Source organism: Diachasma alloeum, unplaced genomic scaffold, assembly GCF_001412515.2.
Source record: "Diachasma alloeum isolate Michigan unplaced genomic scaffold, Dall2.0 Dall_scaffold_00185, whole genome shotgun sequence".
In the NCBI taxonomy this organism is placed as follows: Eukaryota; Metazoa; Arthropoda; class Insecta; order Hymenoptera; family Braconidae; genus Diachasma; species Diachasma alloeum.
In genome coordinates, this window is record NW_021680351.1 from 210,234 (window position 1) to 233,234 (window position 23,001).

Here is a 23,001-nt window from a genome sequence, read left to right on the forward strand (position 1 = left end):
TTGAAAACCCGAGTTGAAAACCCGAGTTTGTAGCAAAGATGTCAGACAAAATGTGAATGTTTTTTTGGGCTCAAATGAAAGAGCAGGTCGAGAAATGGCGTGCTAAGGCCTATAAAGATGATTTTGAACCAGGGGAGACTCCTAGACCCCACTGGACAATGTTGTCACAATTGCGCTTTTCAATTGAAAACAGACATCATCTTTAGAGAGATTTGTCATCTTTAAAGACTTCTGCACGCCATTTCTCGACCCGCTCTTTCATTTGAGCTCAAAAAAACATTCATATCTTGTCTGACATCTCTGTTACAAACTCTGGTCATCAACTCTGGTTTTCAGTTGAAATTAGAATTGTTAATTTACGCAATAATAGGATTGCATTGACGATTTTGTCTTAACTCGCAAAAATCTTCAAACAATTTACTATCGATTGGTCATAAACTTTTTTGGAAATAATGAAATAGAGGGGATAACGCCTTTTTTTTCAGAGGTGATTTTTCAAAAATTTATTTTAAAAAAAGTACTAACTAGCAAATGTTTTTTATTAGCTCGCAATTATCTTCAAAACTACTTCAATGAGGAAAAAAATAAAAATTTGGAATATCTATACATGCGGGGCTAATCGATCGGATTTGAACTAGAGCAATAGAGTGTCAGCCGGCAACTATTATTTATAAACAAATGACGATGGTGAAACACTTGTAATTCATCAGCAGATGAATGTAATGCATTTTTCAGTGTTTAAGGATTACACAATTAATTAGTAATTTAAAAAAACTAATGACGTACTAATTAAGAATCAACATTCACTTGGCGAAAAAATACGATTTTGCCGAAAGTTGACTTCCCCTGGAAAAATCAAAGATCTAGCACTTTGGCCCCAGGTGAAAACATTTTTTTTTATTTTTTACTTTTCCCACCACTGTTGATATTTCTGCATAGCCCGTCACTTGAATCATCGGAATCAACGGTCACTCGTCGCTTTAAATAAAATTCATTAATTAATTCAATTACATGACTTCATTTCAGGTTTGAAAAATATCCAAAACCGGATGCGACCAAAGCGCATTGTAAACCCGCCCCACACCCGGCACCCCCCCTCCTCCCCCCTTCCCCCCTAAATTAATCCTAATTACCTAAAAAAAGGCAGAGAGTGGGATTCGAAATAGACCCCAACTGGTCCCCCAAAAAGCCCGCCTCGCGCACCCCCACCAGCCCAACTCCACTCAATTTGTCGAAACACTCTCCAGTGTTCAGTGTATCCGCATGTGCGCGCCACTGACATTTGACAGCTGCGAATCCATCGCAGCCAAGCAGAAGCGATCCCCTCGGCATCTCTTCAGTCGTGAGTGTGAATCAAGTGAGTGCAGATCGTAATAATCGCTCCAGGCGCGCAAAAAAGCCCAAAAAACCCCTTCGATTCGCCAATTCCATAGCCAACCACTCGAAACAACAATTCCGCCCGACAATCCCTCAACTCACCCCCACAATCCCCATGCAAACGCCATAAAAAAAAATCTTGTGAGTATCGCGTGTCCCGGGGTCAATTGTCCCCCGAAGTCCAAAAGCAGCAGAAAATTTCCGCGACAGTCATCGATTAAACCGCACAAATAAAATTAAAAACTGAACGAAGAAGTTGAAAGAGGTGTCGATTACCCGTAAAAATGGATAAAGAAGAGGATCAAAAGCAGTCCTCCCCGGTGCCGCCGATAAAGCGTGACTCGGACTCGATGGACGACTTCGAGCACGTAGAGGACGTCGTCTGCAGGGAGAAGCCCTCCCCGAGTGACGTGAATCCCCAGTTGGTGGAGGTGTCGCGCGCCCCGACGAACCTCTTCGACAGGGAGACAAACGTAAGCCGTAACCTCCTGGACACGACAGTCCAGGACGACAGCAAAGAGGACATCCTGAAGCCAGTGCCAGCGACGCCCCCTCCCTCAGCGGATTTCGACAAGTTCAGTGATCAGATGTCCGGGGACCCCTTCACCTCGAACCTGCAGGATCACCTCGGGAGGTTCGACCCGAAGAGGATGACCTCGGAGTTCGTCGAGTCTGAGAGGAACTTCCAGGGGAGTCGCGAGGAGGAGGACAGGGAGGACAGAGAGTCACTGAACAGTGGAAACGACTTCTTCGGGAGGGGATCCGACGATGACTCCAGTGCCAAGTCGATGATCGAGAGGGAGAGGGGCTTCCAGGAGGACAAGGATATGTCGGTGAAGGAGTCGGTGCTTCCTGCCCCGGAGAAGGCACCGGTCATGGACTTCCTGGGGGACGAGGGGAGCTGGGGGGCGGGGGCGGGGGCTGGGACTGCCCCCACGAAACCGCTGCCACCGGTGCCGAGGGATGGCGGTGTCAGTGGCAATGAAACTGGGGATTCGGAGTTTGAGAGTGAGCCGGAGCCTTCCCCGGCGAAGGTCGCCAGTGCGCACGGGGGCAGCAGGCTCGGAGAGGAGAGGCAGGACCTCGAGGAAATTGCCCCCAGGAAGATCTTTGCGGACATGGGGCTTGGTGAGTCCAGATTTTTTAGTTATTTACTGGCGCCGGCTGATGCCCTCTCATTCGGCCATTTTCAATTAATTGGTTGTAATTCAGTGGTAAAGCGGTAAACCGGGTCAAGTCGTTTTTTACTATTGCCTAGTTTTTGACGAATATCTCGGAATCTAAGAGAGGTAGCAAAATTTTTCTCATGACTTTTTTTATAACGCTCTATTGGCTCTACAAAAAAGGTCGTGACAAAAATCTTTCTATCTCTTTTAGATTCCGAGATATTCGTCAATTATTCTCGTTGCAAAAAGCAATGTACCAATTCATCAGCTGTTCAGCTTTTATATTACGATAAGTGATTTGGTCGTGTTCTAATTTCTATGCTCGCTGAATACGATTTTAATCATCATAGGAAACTTGCATGAATTTTTTTTAACTTTCAAGTTTGGGACCTGATAATTCATTTTTCATTCACAAAAGTTTGAAATAGGGCTCATTGGAATGGCTCATGTGGGAAAAAAATTGAATTTCATAATTTTCGTGTCTGATAAGGATAACTAGTGGCATGAAAAGCACATGTGATTTTTTTCAGATTCTTTGAAGCATTTTTTAAGGTCGCGCTGTGTAGGTTTATTTATTATGGACTTTTAACGGATATTTTTTATTCGTTCTGGTAGCAGAACATGTGACACAAACTTCTTTGATGTTAAAAAAAAATTAATCGCAATAGTCTCGCCAGAAATAAATAAACAATTTTTTCTTTGTACACGGGCTCCTGAATGGGATTCCCATGAATTTCTGGAATTCAATGTTTGTTGATAATCTTGTAAATGAGTGTGCCCACACTGTCATCAATTTTTAGTTCGTTCCACGGTAATTCAATTAATCTGTTGTTCATCTCATCAATATAACTCCGTGTTTAGAGTATTGTCATCTCGTGTTTTCGGCGCCAAATTGAAAATTAAAACTAAATTTGAAATATTGAGTCGCAGCTTCGTTTCATTCATGAACATTACTGCACTAGAATTTGTTACATGATTTTCTCCATTTTGTTTCCTTTGATTTAGTATCGTTACGGGTGTACTCTTGAGAATACAGTTTTTGCAGTTGTTTTTAGTTGGCAAGTGTTTACAAGATAAGATTGAATTCTCAGACTTCTGGTCAGAGTATCTCGTCTCATTGCGTCAGGGATTTATTTACCGTTTACCTAGGGGTATTACTCAACCTTCAATTCTATGACTCACAGTTCGTGTCGTTACCCTCGTTTTTCTCGCCGGAATACTGCGGAAACGGGGGTCGTACTGCGGACTACTGTCGAATCGTGCGGCGCTGTTGTGCATTATCAATTATTCATATCTGGGAAATTGATGTCGCCACATTAAATGTGAAATCATCGCAAATAAAGTAATTTTCGTAGATATGATTCAGCCAATTTGGTAATTATCGTTAGAATGAATGGATGTAGGTGAAAATGTTGCAAGACATTTTTTGTTGGAAATTTTCTCCTCTACAAAAAATTCTCTATGACATTTCCTCGTAAACTAACTCCTTCTCGAGACAAATGAAAGATGAAAAAAATGGTCACCCACACCTCCTGAAATTTCACTGAATCATTTAAAACGAGTATTAAAAATAATCCTCTCGCATTCCGCAAATCCATAATCTCCATCTGCCCGACTATACCCACCGCATAGAGCTACTCCTTCGCAATCCGTCCAGAATTTCATCGAGTTTCTTTTTATTCGCACCGTTGAGTCATCGACTTTTAAATAAAATTCAATGTCGTCGCTTGGTGTCCACAGGGCGTGTCCAATGACAATTCCCCCAAAACAATCCCACTGTAATCACCATGAATTAACGATTGGCATTGATAATAAATTTTAATTACTTCTGGTTCTGTCTTCAATTGACTGGAATTCAGTAGCGAATTCAGTAGCGACGAGCAAATGTGGAATGAATTTGCGATATTCGGTGTTTTGAGGACGTTGGAGATTAATTTTCACAGGGAGAATCTAACGAGCCGAAAGTAGAGAACCAGTGGGTTCTAATCAGGTGGTTTTGTAGGCTACACCAGTCACTGTGGTCCGTTCACTTCCGCCTGGATACAACGGAATCTTTTAATATTCAGCGCATATTTAAGACATGGCGATATTTTTTGCACTGAATTAATTTCGTTCAATAAAAAAAAATTTTTTTTTTCATTATTTCATTATTTTTTTTAATGAGGAAAACATTAATATTCATCAATTTCAATTGGATAAAAAAAATTACAGTAAAAAGCTGATGATTTTGGGGCACATGAAAAATATTTCATGGCTTTATCGTTTTTTAAAATTGAATAAAACAAGTATTGATCATTTCAACTGATTTTCAGTTCACAATTTTAATTTTTTTCCATGAAATAAAAATTATGTTTCAATGATTTCATGATATCAACAATTTAATTAATGCGGAAAATGGTCGCGTGTCTGGAGATAAGGGGCAGGATCAAGTGATTACTATCATGACAGATAAATGCATATCCGTGCCTGACAAACGTCCAGTGGTGATTAATTACTCAGTTATTCATTTAAAACAGTCAAGATGACTGAACATGGATGATGATTCAATATTTTCCTTGTAAAATCATTAATTCTCAAGATGATCACGTAATTGAGAGGATATGCGCACTTTTTTCGACGAAATTTTGTTTGTTTGTTAATTATTCAATTATTTTCGTAATTGTTAATGGATTGGCAACGAGATGTCAAGACTTTTCTGGTGAAAATTTCGTCTTCGACAAAAAAGCTGTCTGTGAATTTGTCGATAAACCCTGTTTTTCGAGATTTTTTATGTATTTGAGAGAAAAAATGGGGTGATTTTAATTTTTTTGTTGAATTGTGACTCAACGTTAATTATTTACTCCCTTCTACGCAACATTCGATGTGTTAGGGCACCTCTACGGTGTCTGGTGCGCGTCGTATTATATCGATCTGCCACCGAGACACCCCATACACCAGGATACCACCTCTCCGCCCCTGTTTTCTTCCCCTTTTACAAGGGAAATAAAAATGAGGCGAAGTCCACGTGATGCTATAAACTAGGGGATGAACTGAATAAAATGTCCAAGGTCTTCACCTGGTGCTCCGAACCTCGATATCATCATCTTCTACTAATTTTAGTTCAAATCTACTTGTGAAAGCAATTTCTCAAATTTTTTCTTTTTTCTTGTGTACAAATTTTATTTTGAATTTCTTCGAGGGAGTTGAGGGAACTGTCAGATCGTTATCTGTATTTATCTGACTTATCTCGAGATTTCAGGAAAATTTTTAGGGGTTTTTATTGAGCTTTTTATCTTGTGGATGAGTTATTTTTATTTCTAAGGGATTTTTATTTTTAGATTTGGTATTTCACAGTCGAGAAGCTCCTGAAATCTTATTTTGTACGTAAAATGAACTGGAATATTCAAATATTCTCTACACATTTGAACCTCTCTACTTATTCAAATAAAATTGATGAATTAAATTCATAAAATAGTATAAATCAATTCCACACGGGTTCTTTCGTAAATATCTCCAAATCTAAAGAAGATATTAAAATATTCATCTGAACCATTTTTGTAGCTCTGGATTTTCTCTACAAAAAAGTATTTCACAAAAATTCCGTTATCTCCCTTGAATTTCCAGATATTTCTAAAAAAACTAAACCAATTAAATTATAATTCGCAGAAAAAATGCTGTCACTTTCCTCCTCATCCTGGAATTGCAAAAAAAATCTTATTCAAATCATGTAGATTGAAATAACTATTCTACCTTCATGATTAAAAATCCAAATGAATAATTAAAAAAAAACAAATCTTTTAATCGAAATATTCCACTTGAGAATGAAAATTCCATCGAAAAATTCAGTTCTATTTCATTCATTCAATTTTCTTTTTGCAACAGCAGATTCATAAATTTCTGTATTATCGACAGCTAACGACGAGTCTATTCTCTCCTATCGCGGGTGGATAAACTCCCCCTCTGTTTTTCCATCCACAAAAAAAAATAGCGAAGTGAAACGACAGAACAAAAAGCTCTGCACGAACTATAAAAAGCTATTCCATAAGATAATGAGCGTTGGATATTGACATTTGCAACCCCCGGTATTAAACGACCCCCTGTCGCCGGATGGGCTTCACACAAAAACTAGAGTGCTTCACAGGTGTGCGCTTGCGTGGGCGCCAGAGTGTCTGTGAACCCGGCTCCTTTGTCCGTCTAAACTTTGCTTATTGCACATATGAGCGGAATTATTTCCACTTTACCCACTTTCTTTCCTTTTTTCCCCTGAATATGTTGCACGTTGTGCTAGTTACTGCGAGACCGTGGAACATGTAATTTCAATCAATCGAAGCAGATTGCGTAATCGAGTCATGAAATGAAGCAGATTTCATCATTTTGAAAAAAAAAAACAAATAATTTTCTAATTCCTATACAGCACCTTTTACATAAAAAAAAACTTTGTTTTATTCGTTCCTCGTAAGGAATCGTTTGTTCGTCCTGAAAACACTGCCATCATCTTGAATAATTATTGATGATTTATGAAGATGATTTTCATTGACTTGGAGATCGGGAATATTGCGGGGATAATTTCCGTTAATTATTTTTTCAGTTCATCAAATTGTTGAAGTTAATTTTTTAAAGCTGCGTAAAATTAATATAAATTTGATGGTTTGTGTGGCGTAGTTGAGCCTGACATTCGCAATGCGCTGGAACATGCAAGTGCGTCTCAAGAGTGTTGATGAATCACGGAAAGCCGCGATACAAATGGTTCTGAAGGAAACAGAAGTTCCGACTTTCTTTCCCCGCTAGATTTCCCTTTTGTGCACTGTCGGTGATGTTTGCCTATCAGTCATCATTGATATTTGATATTTGCCCATTTTAAAATCAAGAGAGACAAAATTCATAAAAAAAAACATTGGGGGAATGATATTTTAGCCAATAAAAAGCTCATTAAAAATTATTGGACAATTTTTATAATTTTTTCATTTTGTGGTGAAATTGCAAAATGGGAGATGTCTCTCATTAAATAAGAATCGAAATCCCATAGCTCCGAATCAACAAAAACAAACCCTACGTCGCCACATGCACGAAAAGCCCATTTAAAATCGAGCCCCGCCGACATTCGCCGAGGCCCCCCGAGGCCGGCCATGCGCGGACACTCCGTAGCCCCTAGACCAGCGGAATCGATAACACTCCTCAGTCCTGACGTTGACGTGAGTCAGTAGCGATTGAAGTTATTTCCATTTCGTCGTGGGGGAAAGAAATCGCGAAAAATTACCAAAACTAATTAATCCACCCGTCCCCGATAATTTCACCTCCAAAGTGGTTGAGAGGTGCTGGTAACGCCCCTGTCACCTTGACAGCAGCCACTTGACAGCCCCAGAGGCCCTGACACGGCCCCGTATCGACGCAGTAACCGGAAAATTCGATTTTTCCACTGCATTCGATTTTCTCCCGAGAAATAAAACGACGAAAAAAATTGTTTTCACGTGCAATCTCACAGAGTGCGGATTTTTATACGTTTTTTTAAAAGAATACAGTGTTTATTATCGAGGGAGACACTAGATCGAGGGATTTTAAACGAGTTACAATGGATTCAGACGCATCGTGTCCAATTCCAAAGAGAGATAATGATGGAGATGTTTGCAAGGGCAAGAGCAAGACCACCGGATGCTTTTGGAATATTCTAGATCCCCGTAAGAATTTTTACTTTCAATTCTTCATGAATTTTTTTTTCTCCAAATTTTTTCCTTTCCTTTCGTTCGTCATTCACACTCTCGCCCGTTGATTTTGTTCGCGTCTCTCGATCCTCTTACCTGTGGACTCTGACGTCATCGCTCGAGGGTTTCGCGTCCAGTCGTTGTTTACATGGGCCAGCCGAGGGGTTTGACGTAGGTCGGAGGAGAGATTTATTAGGGGTCCCTTGGGATTCCAGGGACTGCGATGGGGCCTTCACCGCTGGGTGATACTAGGGCTCGGCTGAGATTACCGGTGATAAGGATGGTTATGTAATGAGAATGATCGATATGAAAAAAAGGGGACTTTGCCAGCGAGACAATGGGCTTTATCTGGGGGATAAAGTACGAACGAAAAAATTTCACCGAAACACCTGGCGGTTTCAGGATTTTTCAAGAATTGAGAATTTTATTAATTTAATTTTTTCAATTAATTTTGGAAAATCATTTTCCAATGAAAATTAATAAAATTAATAAAACGAAGAGGATGAGATCATTTTACGAAGTGGTAAAAGGAGATGAGTGCATTTAAAAAAAAAAATTTGATGAACAATGAAATATTAATTTTGAAATGGTCATAATAATATTACGAATTTCGAAAAAAATTCACTCGTCTCCTTTTACCACTTCGCTACTGAAAAATGCGAGGGGCTGGTCACTTAGGAAATCACTCTATTGAAATGAATGGGGCAAAATGGAGTTTTTGTTTGTCTTCAGTAGAAAGTCAGATGGTTTTGAGGGTCAAACGACCCTCAAGGACGTTTGGAGTTGACGGTCCAATCTCTTTAACCCATTGGACCCACAACTCCAGCAGTCCTAAAGGGTCATTCGACCCCCAAATCCACTTGACCCTCAACCGAAGAAAAAACTCCTAAATTCTCCTAAATAGTAATTCAGTCGTTTTCAACCAATTGTAAAATCTCCCTCCACTCAAGCCGTTAATCAACTAATTAATGGACATTGCAGCGTTATGACTTGAATTATCAAGAGTTCTTCAACCTCATCCCACGAAAATAGCCCCCACAAAACACCATTCATTCTGAGTATTGATAAAGTGAGAGAGTCGAGAGCGGCCGGGATCGATAGACCCATAAATAATAAATGCAGGATTGTTCACCCTGGAATAGAGAATAGAATGTGAGACAGTGGGTCTCTCAGGCATCGAGGAGACCTTCTGATTATGATGATAAATCTCAGTGTCGTTTCATTGGAGTACAACCTGGGGATAATGCGGTGTTGCTGCGTTTATTACACCACTGAACGTGATTCAGAGTTGTAAATAGGCAGATGCTCTATGCAATCCCTCCTGTTACTCATTAATTCCCATTACAGGCATATTCTATGCATTAACAGTCATAATAGAACGCTTTGAATTTTTGCTTTTGATTTTCTAGTGGGGTAACGTCATTCGGAAGACGAATTTAATTTTTTTCCATTTTCTCACATTTTCATTCTATTCATTCTATTTTTTATATTCATCTTCACTAATCTATCCTCCTTGTTTTGTTAAGCTGCACGCACTATCAACTAAGTCTAATGATAATTCTGCACATAAAACAATTAACATAATTTGTGGAAAAGAAATGATGATTAATTCATTGAGTGCTGATCAATGAATTAATGAAGGGAGAAGAGAAAAAACGTGTGTTCAGAGAGTTTTGTCAATATCTCGTTAATTAATGGGTTTAGGAGAACTTTAGCGGAGAACTTTTTTGTAGCCCTTGAAAGTCTCTACAAAAAAGTTCCATGACATTTTTCTCTATATCCAACGGTCTCTGGGATTTTTGCGAAGTAAGATCGCACGTTGAAACAGGATAAATGAGAGATGAACGTTTCTATCGCTTAATTACACCTTTCACATCTACATTAAAATTTCAAACTGCTGGTGATGGAATGTAGAATTAACCTCTGATTGTTGTTTTACAGACGCATGGTTTAACCCAGAAAGACTGAATCCGAAAGGTAAGAATAATTATTCAATAGTTCATTGAGAATGAAAAACCGAAGAAATGCGAGAGCAAATTTTGGATCGATTTCATTGGTTTTTCGTTCCCACTGTGTCGCCGTTTGGAATTCAAATTTATGTAGATACATTTATACACTAGAGCTTGATAAGCGGCTTGGGAAATGCTGAAATTCTCTTCCTTTGTGTCTGCTATTCTCCAACACAATTTTCACTTTCAATGAAATTCGGAAAGCAAAATAATTTCAACTGCAGTAGACGAAGGCGAAGACACAACACCTATTTAAAATCGAAAAATCAGTCTGAGAAATCAAGTCAGAAAACCTAAAAACCCAAGGCAACCATAGAAAGTCCCGAACTTTTATTCACTAGTGAAGGGACAAACCAAAAAAACTGAAATTGCCTCCAGTTTTCGCTGAATATCCAGGGTTGGGCGTGTAAATTACGTCGACGGGTTCTTCTAAATTTTTTACATTACTTCGAAAAGCCTGCAATTTCCGATTACTAGAATGTTTCATTTTATTCCGACTGGCGAAGACGCAGTATTGGACACAAATATCATAAAAATAGCATATTATGTTCCGAGTACAGATAAACCGCGAAATTTAACTTCACTTCGCTCGGTTAGACCGCGGATCTCAGTACTTGGGGGGTAAAATATTATTTTATGTCCCTAGGACTGTAAAACCGTGATTCTAAAATATAAAACATCGATTCCCTCGGTTAAGTCGCGGTTTCCGGGCGCAATGTCATGTAAAAAACTGCGGTTATCGATAGATGCCCAACCCTGCTGAATATCTGCCAATCTACTGGAGATATAAAAATTCACATTCAGACCTTTTTTGTGGAGCAGATCCACAGCTACAAAAAATCTCTTCACAAAAAATCCGCTATCTCCTCCAGATTTCTAGAAATTTCCAAAAAACTTGAATGAAGTTGAAAAAACAGTAAAGACAAAACATATCAACGAACTCTTGTTCAATGGTTGATATCTCGAGATCGGCTGAGTGAATCTGAACGATTTTTTTTCAATTCAAAGATATTTTTTCACGCTAAAAAATGAGTCGTGACTCGTCGGAATTGCATCGTCCAGTCGTGACATATCAGTGATTTTTTGAGGTCCAGTTCACCTCGTCTATTCTCTATTCACATAGTTTAAGACTACGACATCTACAACTACATCATCGTGCTTCTGTCGGTATCACCTAAATATAAACCGCTCAGAGTCAGCCAGGTTGGCTGGTTGCCTGCCAAAGTCTCTGCGTTGCTTGGGATTTTACCTTCCTCACTCAGTCCAAGAACACTGGTGCATTACCTCTTGTTCGAGGTGACGAGGGCGGAGAAATTAGTGCCGGGTTCATGTGTGAGATAATGATAATCATCAAGAGCGTAAAAAAATTAATAAACCAGAGCTAAAATATCGATTCCAACATTTAATCAATCAAAGGGCTAAATAAATTCTCCTCAATCCGGATTTGAATTGTCTTGTGGCTCACGAAGAAGTGGAGTTAATTCAAAGATCATTATTCTCTGAAGTAAAATTAAGATGAATGTGCTGGAGATTTTGGAGCAGATAAGGGGGACCAAGTGGACGAAAGAGGAGTGTAAGTAAAGCATAAGGGAGGGGAATTAAAAATTCATGGAGTAGTTTGGAATTTCGGGAGATTTCCCTCGATGACGAATGGGATTTTTTTCTTTATTTGCTGAAGTAATATCGAGCCAAATAGAGAACCTGGCGTTAAACTCAAGTGGGTCAATCTGGTTTTGTGTCTCTCATTCTGAAATAAAAATAATCCACTTGTGGGTAATTTATCGATGGCTCAGTTCAAAGGTTTATTATTATCAATAATGACGAGTGATTATTGAGGACAGACGGATGGATTTTTAGTAATTTTTTTTTGGGGGGGGGGGGTTCTTTGTCAATTGGGAATTTTATTCGTGATTGTCGTTTGGACAAAAATCTTGACGTTTATTTTTGGGGGCCAAAATTCCGCTCAAATGATTACGTAAAGACTCTTTCGTCTTTATTCATCTTTTTGTCGAGATTTCTCCACTGGGGTTTTTTGGACGAAAATAAATCATCGAGTTTGGGGTATTTGTTGCTAATGGGGGTGGGGAAATTAGTGGAAATATTTATTTTCTGAATTTAATCTTGTTTTTTAGGCTAAATCGTTAATTTTACGTTGTTAATTATTCAATTATCTTGATAATTAATGGATGTAGAAGAAAATCTCAGAGGAAATTTTCGTAGAGAATTTTCTCAACTACAAAAAAGATCTTGAGACATTTTACTCTAAAATCCCTCAATTCCATCGGCCAGATAATTGAACAATGAGAAAGGTGGAACAAATTAAGGTGTTCTGAAATTCAACGGTGACCTTGGCAATGACGTTTTGCTACCGTAATTAGTGATTATTAGCGCAGAACCGTTAGGTGTGGTGTTGACAGATTGACCTTGGGGTTTAATCCAATGTTAGAGACCGGATTCAATCATTATTTTAAAAATAATCGCCTGTCTATTGTCAAAATTGATTTCATATCGTAATGTAATGAAATTAAACATCGCCATCAGCCCGATGATACATCCATTTGCTTATTTCTTTTCGTTTGATAATTATGGACGTCACTCTGGAGAAAAAACAGTCTCCGACGATTTAAGGGGAGATTACTGTAGTCGTAAAAGTCGTGGCATTTCTAATGCATTGAAGATCGATTATATATGTCTAAAAACGAATAATTAGTGCAAAAAAATCAATTGTTTATTGTTCGTTTGCTCCGCAGACGTTTGAAATTTTAAAAATGATTCTGGCCTCCAATTTTTGAGCGACAGAGAGAAATATTCAACAAAAATTCCGTATCTTTTCCGATGTATGAAAAATCTCATTCCAATAGCCCCCGACTTTTAAAACTCACAGTAATCTCCCCTTAATTTAATTCAGAGTTGACATAAATAGAATGCGGAAGGATTCCATCCACTCCTCCATCGAACGAAATAGAATCGAAGTCTTCGATTAACTTAATGACGTGTGACGCCGGTGCAAATTCACCTGTCCTTTTACTAAATCCATCGAGCGAGTCTGACTCGTACGCTAGTGACTACTGGCGCAGCGTCTAATATACTAGTAAAAAAAAATTGGAATTGGGAAAAAAAATTGCCTTAACGCACCGGAGTTGGGTATCACGTGACCAAATGCGTTGGTCGTCGTGGAAGCGCGCGTGGCGCCAACTTGCCGGTTCCATCCCCACTCTACTCCAATATTACTCATGTGGTTAGAAAAATTCCAAAGTTGATAGAAAATCGAAAAAATTTTCGATTTAAACATTTGGATAAAATCGTTTTTACTTGATGAAGAGGATTTTTTTTGGTTTGAAACTGATGAAAAATATTTTTTCTAGTAAATTGTGATGGTTTTAATTCACAAAAATATTTATATAATTCAGTTTAATAATTGAAGGAATGTATTGATTGAAAAATTAAATTACAAGGTGAATGCGAGAATTTTCGCGATTTTTGAAAACAAAAATCGGTGAATAAAATGATCTTTTTTATTATTCACTTTTAAGTGTTTTTAATTAATGAAAAATCATCAAATTGAACTCTGAAAAATTTTACAAGTCGATTCCGAATATTTTTTATTCACTGCGAGTATTTTTCATTCACAAACCTAAAAAAATTGAATAATTACCCAAGAAAAATTTATTTAGGTCCAAAAGGTTTCATTTTCCCCCGAAAAATCCCCAAATAAATGAATAAATTTCGCAGTAAATTTGAATTTCCCGAAATAGTTCATTCAACTTCAATTCCCCGAAATAATGGTTAATTAAATATTGAAAAAAACTCTCTTGAAACGTAAAAAAAATGTTAAAAAGTAGGCAGACGCCATCTACGCAGTAGCCTCCACCTTTCTCAAATCTCTCTTCATCTCTCCTCCACTCCACATTTACCGTTTCTCCTCCCTGCACTGTGTTCTTTTTCGTGTCACTCTCTCTCTCTCTCTCCCTCTCCCTCTCTCTCTGTCTCTCCCATTAACAAAACCTACTTGTCTTCTCCCTCCCTCCCATTTAGTAGTCTGCACACATTCACCCGACGAAACCCAAGTCGTGCTGTTCCGTTCTGCCCTGTTCTCTCGGTTCTGTTCTGTCGAGTGAGACTAGTCTCCCAACGTGAGTCGATTTGCACCGTCGACGTCTCCTCAATTTTTTGTTGGTTTTTTATTTATTTTTTGTGAGATGGTGCGAAAGGATAAACCCAGGAGGGGCTTCGACGAGGAGCTTCCTGAGCTGGGTCGTGGTAAGTTTCTTCGAGTGGGGTAGATCCACGGAAAATTAGCCCTCAATCCTAATAGTGAAACTTTTTTTTTCATTTTTTCGAGATTTTTTTGAAGATTTTTAGGAGAAAATGCAGTGAAATTCCATTTTTTATGGTAAAAATTACGTTTTTCTGTGATATTTCTGCTGGAAAGTGAAAATTTTTGCTAGACTCAGAGCATTTTTTACTAGGATTTCAATGAAAATTTGTTGTTATGGAATTTAAAAAAAATTTTGAATCATTTTTAACAGATTTATCGCAAGATTTTGTCTGAGAGTTGATCGCTGGGTCCTCGGAATTTGGGATTCAACATATGGTGGGGTTGCAATTCCACGTGGGAACGGGTCATGCAGATGTGGAGGTGGTGATGTTGATGGGATTGTTCGGGGTGAAGGGCTTTTCGAATTGAAATTGTGGACTTTTTAATTTCGAGAGATTGTAATTGGAGATGAGCGAAGAGACGTGGTTATTTATGGAGATCAATGGTGGTTTGAGGACTTGCAGAAGTGTTTGCTGTGTTCTTAGGTGTGATAAATCAGGGGTTATTGGGGTGATTGATTCGAGAGTTGATGGATTCGGAGCTGAAGTGAAAAAACTTGAAATTTTCATTCAACAATTGACAAAATGAAAAAAATCCACTCGCTCTTTCCTATTCTTTATTTTGCTTTGCTACTTAATTTCTATATTGATGATTAATTAATAAAAAGTCTGTTCAAACAATTTTATTCACTCATTTTATTTTCATTCTAGTTAGAAACTAATTTTTTAGATGTGAAATTGATGATTTCTGGGTTTTTTATTTATTTTTTCTTAATCACTTATTGATATAAATTTCGTTTGAAACAATTTTATTCACAAATTACTCACTGAAAGTTTCATTTTTTAATATTATTCTTTGAAAAGGCAAATTTTATTCCCTTTATTCCAATTACACAATTGTTTTGTGATGGGAAATTGATGAGTTATGGGTTTTTAACGATTTTGAAACTATTAATTAGTCAAAAGTAAACAAGGTCGTCGATCGTATTTCATGTTCGACAAATAAGGATGTATAAAATGTCAGTACCTTGCCGATGGGTGACGCTCCACAAGTGCCACTGGTGACCGTGATCCGTGACGTTGACTCCAATTCTCAGTGTTGTAACTCAGTTATAAAATTTTTTTTTTTTCGCAATTAAAACCTTGAACTTGGTTTAGACACGTAATGGAGAGTGCTAAACTCCCGAGACCTTCCACTATTCGAAGGGAGAGGCTTAGGACGGGTTTTGTTTCTGATTTATGTAAGGGGTTTCATCAATCTGGTGGTGAAAATCGATATCTGTGTGATAATTATTTGAGGGAATTGAATTGCAGGTGAAATTAAATATGATATGTGCTGAGGTGGAACGAAATGAGAAGAATAATTCCGAAAAACTCGAGATTTCATGGAAAATGGGCGGTTTTTTATTTCGTGAGGGGCTTTAGGGGAAAAATTCAATGAACGTTTTTGAAGAGAATTTCACGAGCTGCAAAAATGTCCAACAACTTTTATTTACCAAAAACTAATAATTTTTTCGATACTTTGATAATAAAAAAGATGTTTCTTCTGAAAATAAAATTTATATTTTGGATGGATCTTCTAATTGTTGAATTATCTCGGAAACGAGTGAGCTTGGAGAAAAATAGGATAGGACATTTTTGGTGGAGAATTTCATAAGCTACAAAAAAGTTCGTGTCACGTTTTCCCCTAAACCCTGTCCTTCCCAGGATATTAGCAAAAAACGCCGGACATTTCTATTGTTTTTTTGTTTTCTCCCTTTTTCTGCGAATTTCCCTCTGGAATTGATGAGAAATAAATTCCCTGAGATGATAATTAACCCGAAACCTAATACTTCCTAATTTTTATGTGCAGTGGCAGCATTAATATACTGGCGTCAGCCAGAAAAAACAGGAGCTGTATTTGGCGCAATACTGGGTGTCCTTCTGTCGCTGGCCTACTTCAGTCTGATCAGCGTATTCTCTTATGTAGCCCTATTGACCCTCACGGGAACCCTGGGTTTCCGCATCTACAAGACCATAATGCAGGCCGTCCAGAAAACATCGGACGGACATCCATTCAAGTGAGTCCCCACCGCGCCTACCTGTTTTCCAGAATTTACAGGCCCTTAAGCCCGTAAATTCCGGATTTTTTTCACTCATAATTTATGATATTGCATTGACAGAGACATTCTGGAGGTAGACCTGACTCTACCCGCTGAAAAGGTACACGAAGTTGCTGATGTATTCGTTGCACATGCCAATGCTGCAGTCTCTGAACTACGCAGACTTTTCCTCATTGAGGATTTCATTGATTCACTGAAATTCGGAGTTGGACTCTGGTGCTTGACTTATGTTGGATCCTGGTTTAATGGAATGACACTTATCATTATTGGTATGTTAATAATGGATAGTTGAGTTGAATAAATATTTATTGATTAATTGGAATTTTGAGGTCATGAAACATGAGAAATTCAATAGTAATTGAAAATTTGTAATCAGAGGAATTATTTCTGTTTGAAATAATTTCTAGTTTCAATTGTATTGCACTTGATTATTTGAAATGAATAGAGAAATATCGATTATTCATGTCATTTCAGTGTTTATGAACACGAATGAATACTATTTATGCAGAGAACATAAGCAACTTAGAACAATTTATAATGATTTATTGTGGATAAATAAGTGTGGATTTAGATTTTTTAATATTTTATTCCAGGAGTGGTAGCGCTCTTCACACTTCCCAAAGTCTACGAGACGAACAAAGCGCAGATTGACCAGAATCTTGCATTAGTGCAGGGCAAGATCAACGAACTCACTGCTAAGTAAGAAAATTAATGAATTAATCGAGAATTTCTAATTCAGTGTGAATTCATATATCTCAATTATGAGTGATTTTAGAGAAAAATTTGACAAGGAATTTTTCGTAGAGAATTAAATTTCCTACAAAAATGTTGTATGACATTTTCCTCTGAAGCCACTGGTTATCGAGGTAATTCGACATTTAACAAGAGATAGTATTTGAAAAAAGATTTTTTTTTCACACTTTCAGTGCCATTTTATTGCTGTTAATTATCCAATTATTTCGATAATGACTGAATTAAAAATGTCGGAGATATTTTTTAAGAAATATAATTCTCCACAAAAAAATACGCGCTTTTCGTTATTTTTTCCAAATTCAAAGTTTGTTGGTCCCTAATCATCTTCATAATGAATAAATTTAAGCAAAGGACTAATCTGGACTAATCTGGTTCACTAAAAAAATTATCAATAATAATCTCAATACTAAAATTCAATTATTGTTATTCCCCAGGGTTAAAGCAGCAATTCCCCTCGGCAAGAAGGCAGAGCCTACCAAGGAGGAGTAAAACCCATCCTCAAAGAGCAAAAAAATGAATAAAAATAGAACAAAAAGAGCAATGATAATGCAAATGATGAAGACGTGAGAAATCTCCTGCGTCGTGGGTTCTCTTTTTTTACAATTGATTGACACCACAAATTTCCATGAGACATGTGTCATAATGAAATCAGAATCGTCAGTGCGAGGTGCTTTTTCACCCACCTCAGCACACACAACAAAAAAAAACGAAATTGTATTACGAGAAAGGAGCCCACCCCATAGCAAACCTCTCATCGTGTGAACATAATAAATAAAAACAAAACATCTAAAATAAACGAGAAAGAATTTTGAATTAAGAAGTTTCTAGATACTAATTAATTAATCGTCCCGACGTTGAATCATTTCGCCCTGTGGAAGTGCAATAACGTCGCTTCACTCTTCACCTTTTGTCGTAAAAAAAGAAACATAAAAAGGAGAAAAAATTGAAATCATGATTTTATTGCAATACCCCTTCGATACCCATTTCTCCCCTTACTCCATTAAAAAAGCATTAGTAATTTTAGAGTATGAAGTGGAGGAACTTTTCCTCTACTGAGGAAAAGTCAGTAATGGAGTGATGAATGAAATATTTTTTATTTTTATTTTATAACTTTATTTTCTGTAATAAATGCAAAATTAACAAAATAAGAGGAAAATTTTTGTTTTTTTAATTTTAATTAGTTTTTATCTCAATTACAAGTGGTTTTAACGAAAAATTTCATAAGATCTTTTTTTTACAGAGAATTAAATTTTCTAAAAAAAAAATCTTATGGCATTTTTCTCTAAAACCACTTGGCATCGAGATAAGTTGACATTTAACAAGAGATGTTGTTAACAAACCGTTTTTCTACACTTTCAGTGCAATTTTTTTGTTTGAAAAAATTCAAATTCAATTCCGTTCTCTCTTATCACTTCATTACTGCAATCATAATGATAAAATGTTGGATAAGAATTAAAAGTAGTCACCCAGCTCTGCATTATCACCCCGTTTTCACCGAGTTTTGAAAAAAAATCCAATGAACAGAGAAAAAAAAATTGTAATCAGATGTCACGTTTGTTTTTTTTCTATAAAATTAATTAATAATTAATTAAAAGCTGAAGTAAGCTCTACCAATTATTGTTGTGAGTGTACGCATTGAGGAGGAACTTGAAAGTTTAATTAATTATCTTGAGTAATTAAGAGAAAGAGTGAGGCTTTTGGGCATGTGTGTTAAGGCTTTCAGATGGCGATGATAAGCTTGAGATATTATTTCTTTCTTACTATTGTTAGGATTTTTCAATAAATACAGGATTATCTGATTAAACGTAACAGCATCCCTTCGTGTTTTCTGTTGATGAATATAAATAATTATTATGATGAAAATAATGAATATTACGAAACAATATTGCAACAAGAACATGTGAAGTAATTAAAAAAAATATCACAACTGTCATTCTCTTACTGTAATTACGCATACATACAAAGGAATAATGATAATTAATTTATAATTAATTAATGTAGGGTATGAGGACGGAGATTCAGAGGATCATTGACAAATTTTTTGATGAATTTGAGATAATTCAATGTCAGATTGTGCTGATGGATAATTAACGAATATAATTATTATTATCTCGATGAAAATAAATTCTATCTAAACTTGTTTTTATGGGGAGAATTGTGAGACGTAAAAATTATATAAAGATATGAAATTGTAATAATATTGATATGCGTAATGCTTCTTGACGTTTTTCATTATTGCATCGGCATTCGCACGATTTTATTTATAAATAAATGATATTAAATACCACATGATTATCAGAGATTATTATACAACCACTCTTTAAAAAGATAATTGTCCATTCAATTAAATGAAGAATGAAAAAAATCAAAAAAATAATTTTCATCCTTGTTAATAACCAAATTATCACTCCCTATGAAGATGATTCCACATTTGCGAATTTTTTCCTCTTCGAAACCCTTTTCAACCGACGAAAAATGGCATTTCAAAATTCCCCCCATAATTTCTCCGCATATGCGCACTCCGCACCTCAGGCAGTTCCGGTTGGCGCCAAATCGTCGCCATTGTGCGGGTTATCCCTCTCAGTTTGCGCCAAAAACCAGTCCGAAACGGTTCTCTCTACGTCTTACTTAATTCGCTGTCTTTTTTTGTCCTTAACAGTCCTAAATAATATTTTTAAAAATGGTCGGGAGAGTCGGAAAAGGAAGGATGTTCGTCCTGAAACGAGGTACGTACTCCAAATCCCTTTAAACTGCTTCCAAATAATTACACCCACGAGCATGAGCTGATTTCGTACCTTCCCACACGTACGAAAAAATCCTGTGAAGAATTGGAACATTTTCTATAGGATTTATTATAAAATTCCCTATCAGGTTTTCCCTACTGGATTTCCTAGAATATCTCATAGATTTCTTAAAAGTCATCTAATAAGATGTTCAACAGGATTTCCTGTGAACCCTCATTGTGGGCCTTGTGTTCCGAAATTTAATAGAACAGTAAAATAGCGCTGAAATTTCCCCAGACGGACGTAAAGAGGAGGTCCACTACGACAAGATCACCTCCAGAATCCAAAAGCTATGTTACAACCTGGACATGGACTACGTGGACCCCCCAGCGATCACCCTGAAGGTGGTGAGTGGCCTCTACGCAGGTGTAACCACAGTAGAGCTGGACAATCTGGCAGCAGAGACAGCAGCCACCTTAACAACAGTCCACCCAGACTACGCCCTCCTGGCAGCAAGAATAGCAGTGTCAAATCTCCACAAGGAGACAAAGAAGAGTTTCAGCGAGGTGATGAACGACCTGCACAACGCCACCGACCCCATAACAAAGGAGCACACCCCAATAATCAGCAAACACCACAACGAAATAATCCAGAAGCACGCAGAGAGACTGGACTCAGCGATAATTTACAACCGAGACTTCAGCTACAATTACTTTGGCTTCAAAACCCTGGAGCGCAGTTATCTGCTGAAAATCAATGGTAAAGTCGTTGAGAGGCCTGCCCACATGCTGATGAGAGTGGCAGTTGGAATACACGAGGAGGACATCGACAGAGTCATTGAGACGTACAATTATCTGTCCGAGAGATACTTCACACATGCCTCACCATCGCTCTTCTCAGCCTGCACTGGTAGACAACAGATGTCGAGCTGTTTTCTGCTGACACTGACTGAGGACAGTATCGAGGGCATCTACGACACCCTCAAGAGGTGTGCACTGATAAGCAAATCAGCTGGTGGCATTGGAGTTAATGTTCACTGCATCAGAGCCAAGGGTACACGAATAGCTGGCACCAATGGCATATCCAATGGGCTTGTGCCCATGCTTCGTGTTTACAATAACACAGCACGTTATGTTGATCAGGGTGGTAACAAACGTCCTGGGGCATTTGCCATCTACCTGGAGCCCTGGCACGCTGACATCTTCGATGTTCTAGATCTAAAGAAGAATACAGGTATTTTTGAAAATAATATTGTAATATTGTTCCATAATTTTCGCCATTTAGCTGAATGTTGCTCTAAACTCGTCGGAATTTTTAAATCCCCAGGAAAAGAGGAATACCGAGCACGTGAGCTGTTCTACGCCCTGTGGATACCCGATTTGTTCATGAAACGTGTCAAGGCAGACGGTCCCTGGAGTTTGATGTGCCCCCACGAGTGTCCAGGCCTCTGTGACACTTGGGGTGAGGAATTCGATAAGCTGTACACAAAGTACGAGGAGGAGGCTCGTTACAAGCGTCAAGTGCCAGCCCGTGAGCTGTGGACAGCAATTCTAATGTCACAAGTTGAGACTGGAACTCCCTACATGCTGTACAAGGATGCCTGCAACAGGAAATCCAATCAGAAGAACCTTGGAACAATAAAATGCAGCAACTTGTGCACCGAGATCGTTGAGTACTCGAGCCCCGATGAAGTTGCTGTCTGCAATTTGGCATCGATAGCAGTCAACATGTTTGTGGATCCAGTGAAGAAGACCTATGACTTCGACAAACTCAAGACAGTCGTCAAAGTTGTCACCAGAAATCTCGACAGGGTCATCGACGTCAATTACTATCCAGTTGAGGAGGCAAGAGTCTCCAACATGAGACACCGTCCCATGGGAATTGGAGTTCAGGGTCTGGCAGATGCATTCCTACTGATGCGTTATCCATTCGACAGTGATGAGGCCCAGAAACTCAACATCCAGATCTTCGAGACCCTCTACTATGGTGCCCTGGAGGCATCCTGTGAACTCGCCCAAGAGAAGGGTACTTACGAGACGTACAAAGGCTCGCCAGTCAGCCAGGGCATCCTCCAGTACGACATGTGGGGTGTCACACCGACAAACCTCTGGGACTGGGCTAAACTCAAGGAGAAAATATCTCAACACGGGGTCAGGAACTCTCTGCTACTGGCACCAATGCCAACAGCATCAACAGCCCAGATCCTGGGTAACAACGAGGCCATCGAGCCCTACACCAGCAACATCTACTCCAGGCGCGTGCTGTCTGGTGAATTCCAGGTCGTCAATCCCCATCTCCTGAAGGACCTCACTGAACGCGATCTCTGGGACGACGACATGAAGAATCTGATAATAGCGAACAATGGGTCGATCCAGAGTATCGAGAAAATACCAGCAGACATCAAGGCACTGTACAGAACAGTCTGGGAGATTCCCCAGAGGATGATCCTGAAAATGGCTGCTGATCGAGGGGCTTTTATCGATCAGTCCCAGTCGACCAATGTTCACATGGCCAGTCCAACCCCTGAGAAGCTCACGTCCATGCATTTCTTCGGTTGGGAAGCTGGATTGAAGACTGGGATGTACTATCTCAGGACGAAGCCAGCTGTCAATGCCATTCAATTCACTGTCGACAAGACGAGGCTCAAGGCGTCCCAGGGGGTCACTCCAGTGGACAAGGCCATCAACAGAACATTCAATCGGTCCATGAACACATCAGTCGTGGACGAGGATCCTGTCCTCGTCTGCTCCAGGGAGAACGGCGACGCCTGCATGGCTTGCAGTGGATAATCAATCAAATATCGATCAATATTTTTTACGACAGTATTTGTAATGAAAATATTCTAGGCAATTTACGTTAATGTTCAATTGAGGCAC

At 38.5% G+C, this 23,001-nt stretch overlaps 2 protein-coding genes across 3 annotated transcripts; both read left to right on the forward strand.

Annotated features, from left to right (window-relative positions):
* Nucleotides 1-1,273: 1,273 nt before the first annotated feature.
* On the forward strand, nt 1,274-17,931 carry LOC107048154 (reticulon-1). 2 transcript variants are annotated; one of them, XM_015271191.2, is made up of 6 exons: nt 1,274-2,505; nt 10,163-10,198; nt 16,400-16,607; nt 16,710-16,918; nt 17,243-17,348; nt 17,837-17,931. In XM_015271191.2, the coding sequence occupies exons 1-6, from the start codon at nt 1,662-1,664 to the stop codon at nt 17,889-17,891; spliced, it is 1,458 nt and encodes a 485-aa protein (XP_015126677.1). In that variant the 5' UTR covers nt 1,274-1,661; the 3' UTR covers nt 17,892-17,931. The 2 variants fall into 2 exon arrangements, with proteins under 2 accessions (XP_015126677.1, XP_015126679.1); XM_015271193.1 differs by lacking the exon at nt 10,163-10,198 and having other exon boundaries at nt 1,275-2,505.
* Nucleotides 17,932-19,960: 2,029 nt separating this feature from the next.
* On the forward strand, nt 19,961-22,996 carry LOC107048026 (ribonucleoside-diphosphate reductase large subunit). Its single transcript, XM_015270975.1, has 3 exons — nt 19,961-20,128; nt 20,423-21,358; nt 21,452-22,996. Exons 1-3 carry the CDS (start codon nt 20,083-20,085, stop codon nt 22,912-22,914), a joined length of 2,445 nt encoding a protein of 814 aa, XP_015126461.1. The 5' UTR covers nt 19,961-20,082; the 3' UTR covers nt 22,915-22,996.
* The last annotated feature ends 5 nt before the right edge of the window (nt 22,997-23,001 follow it).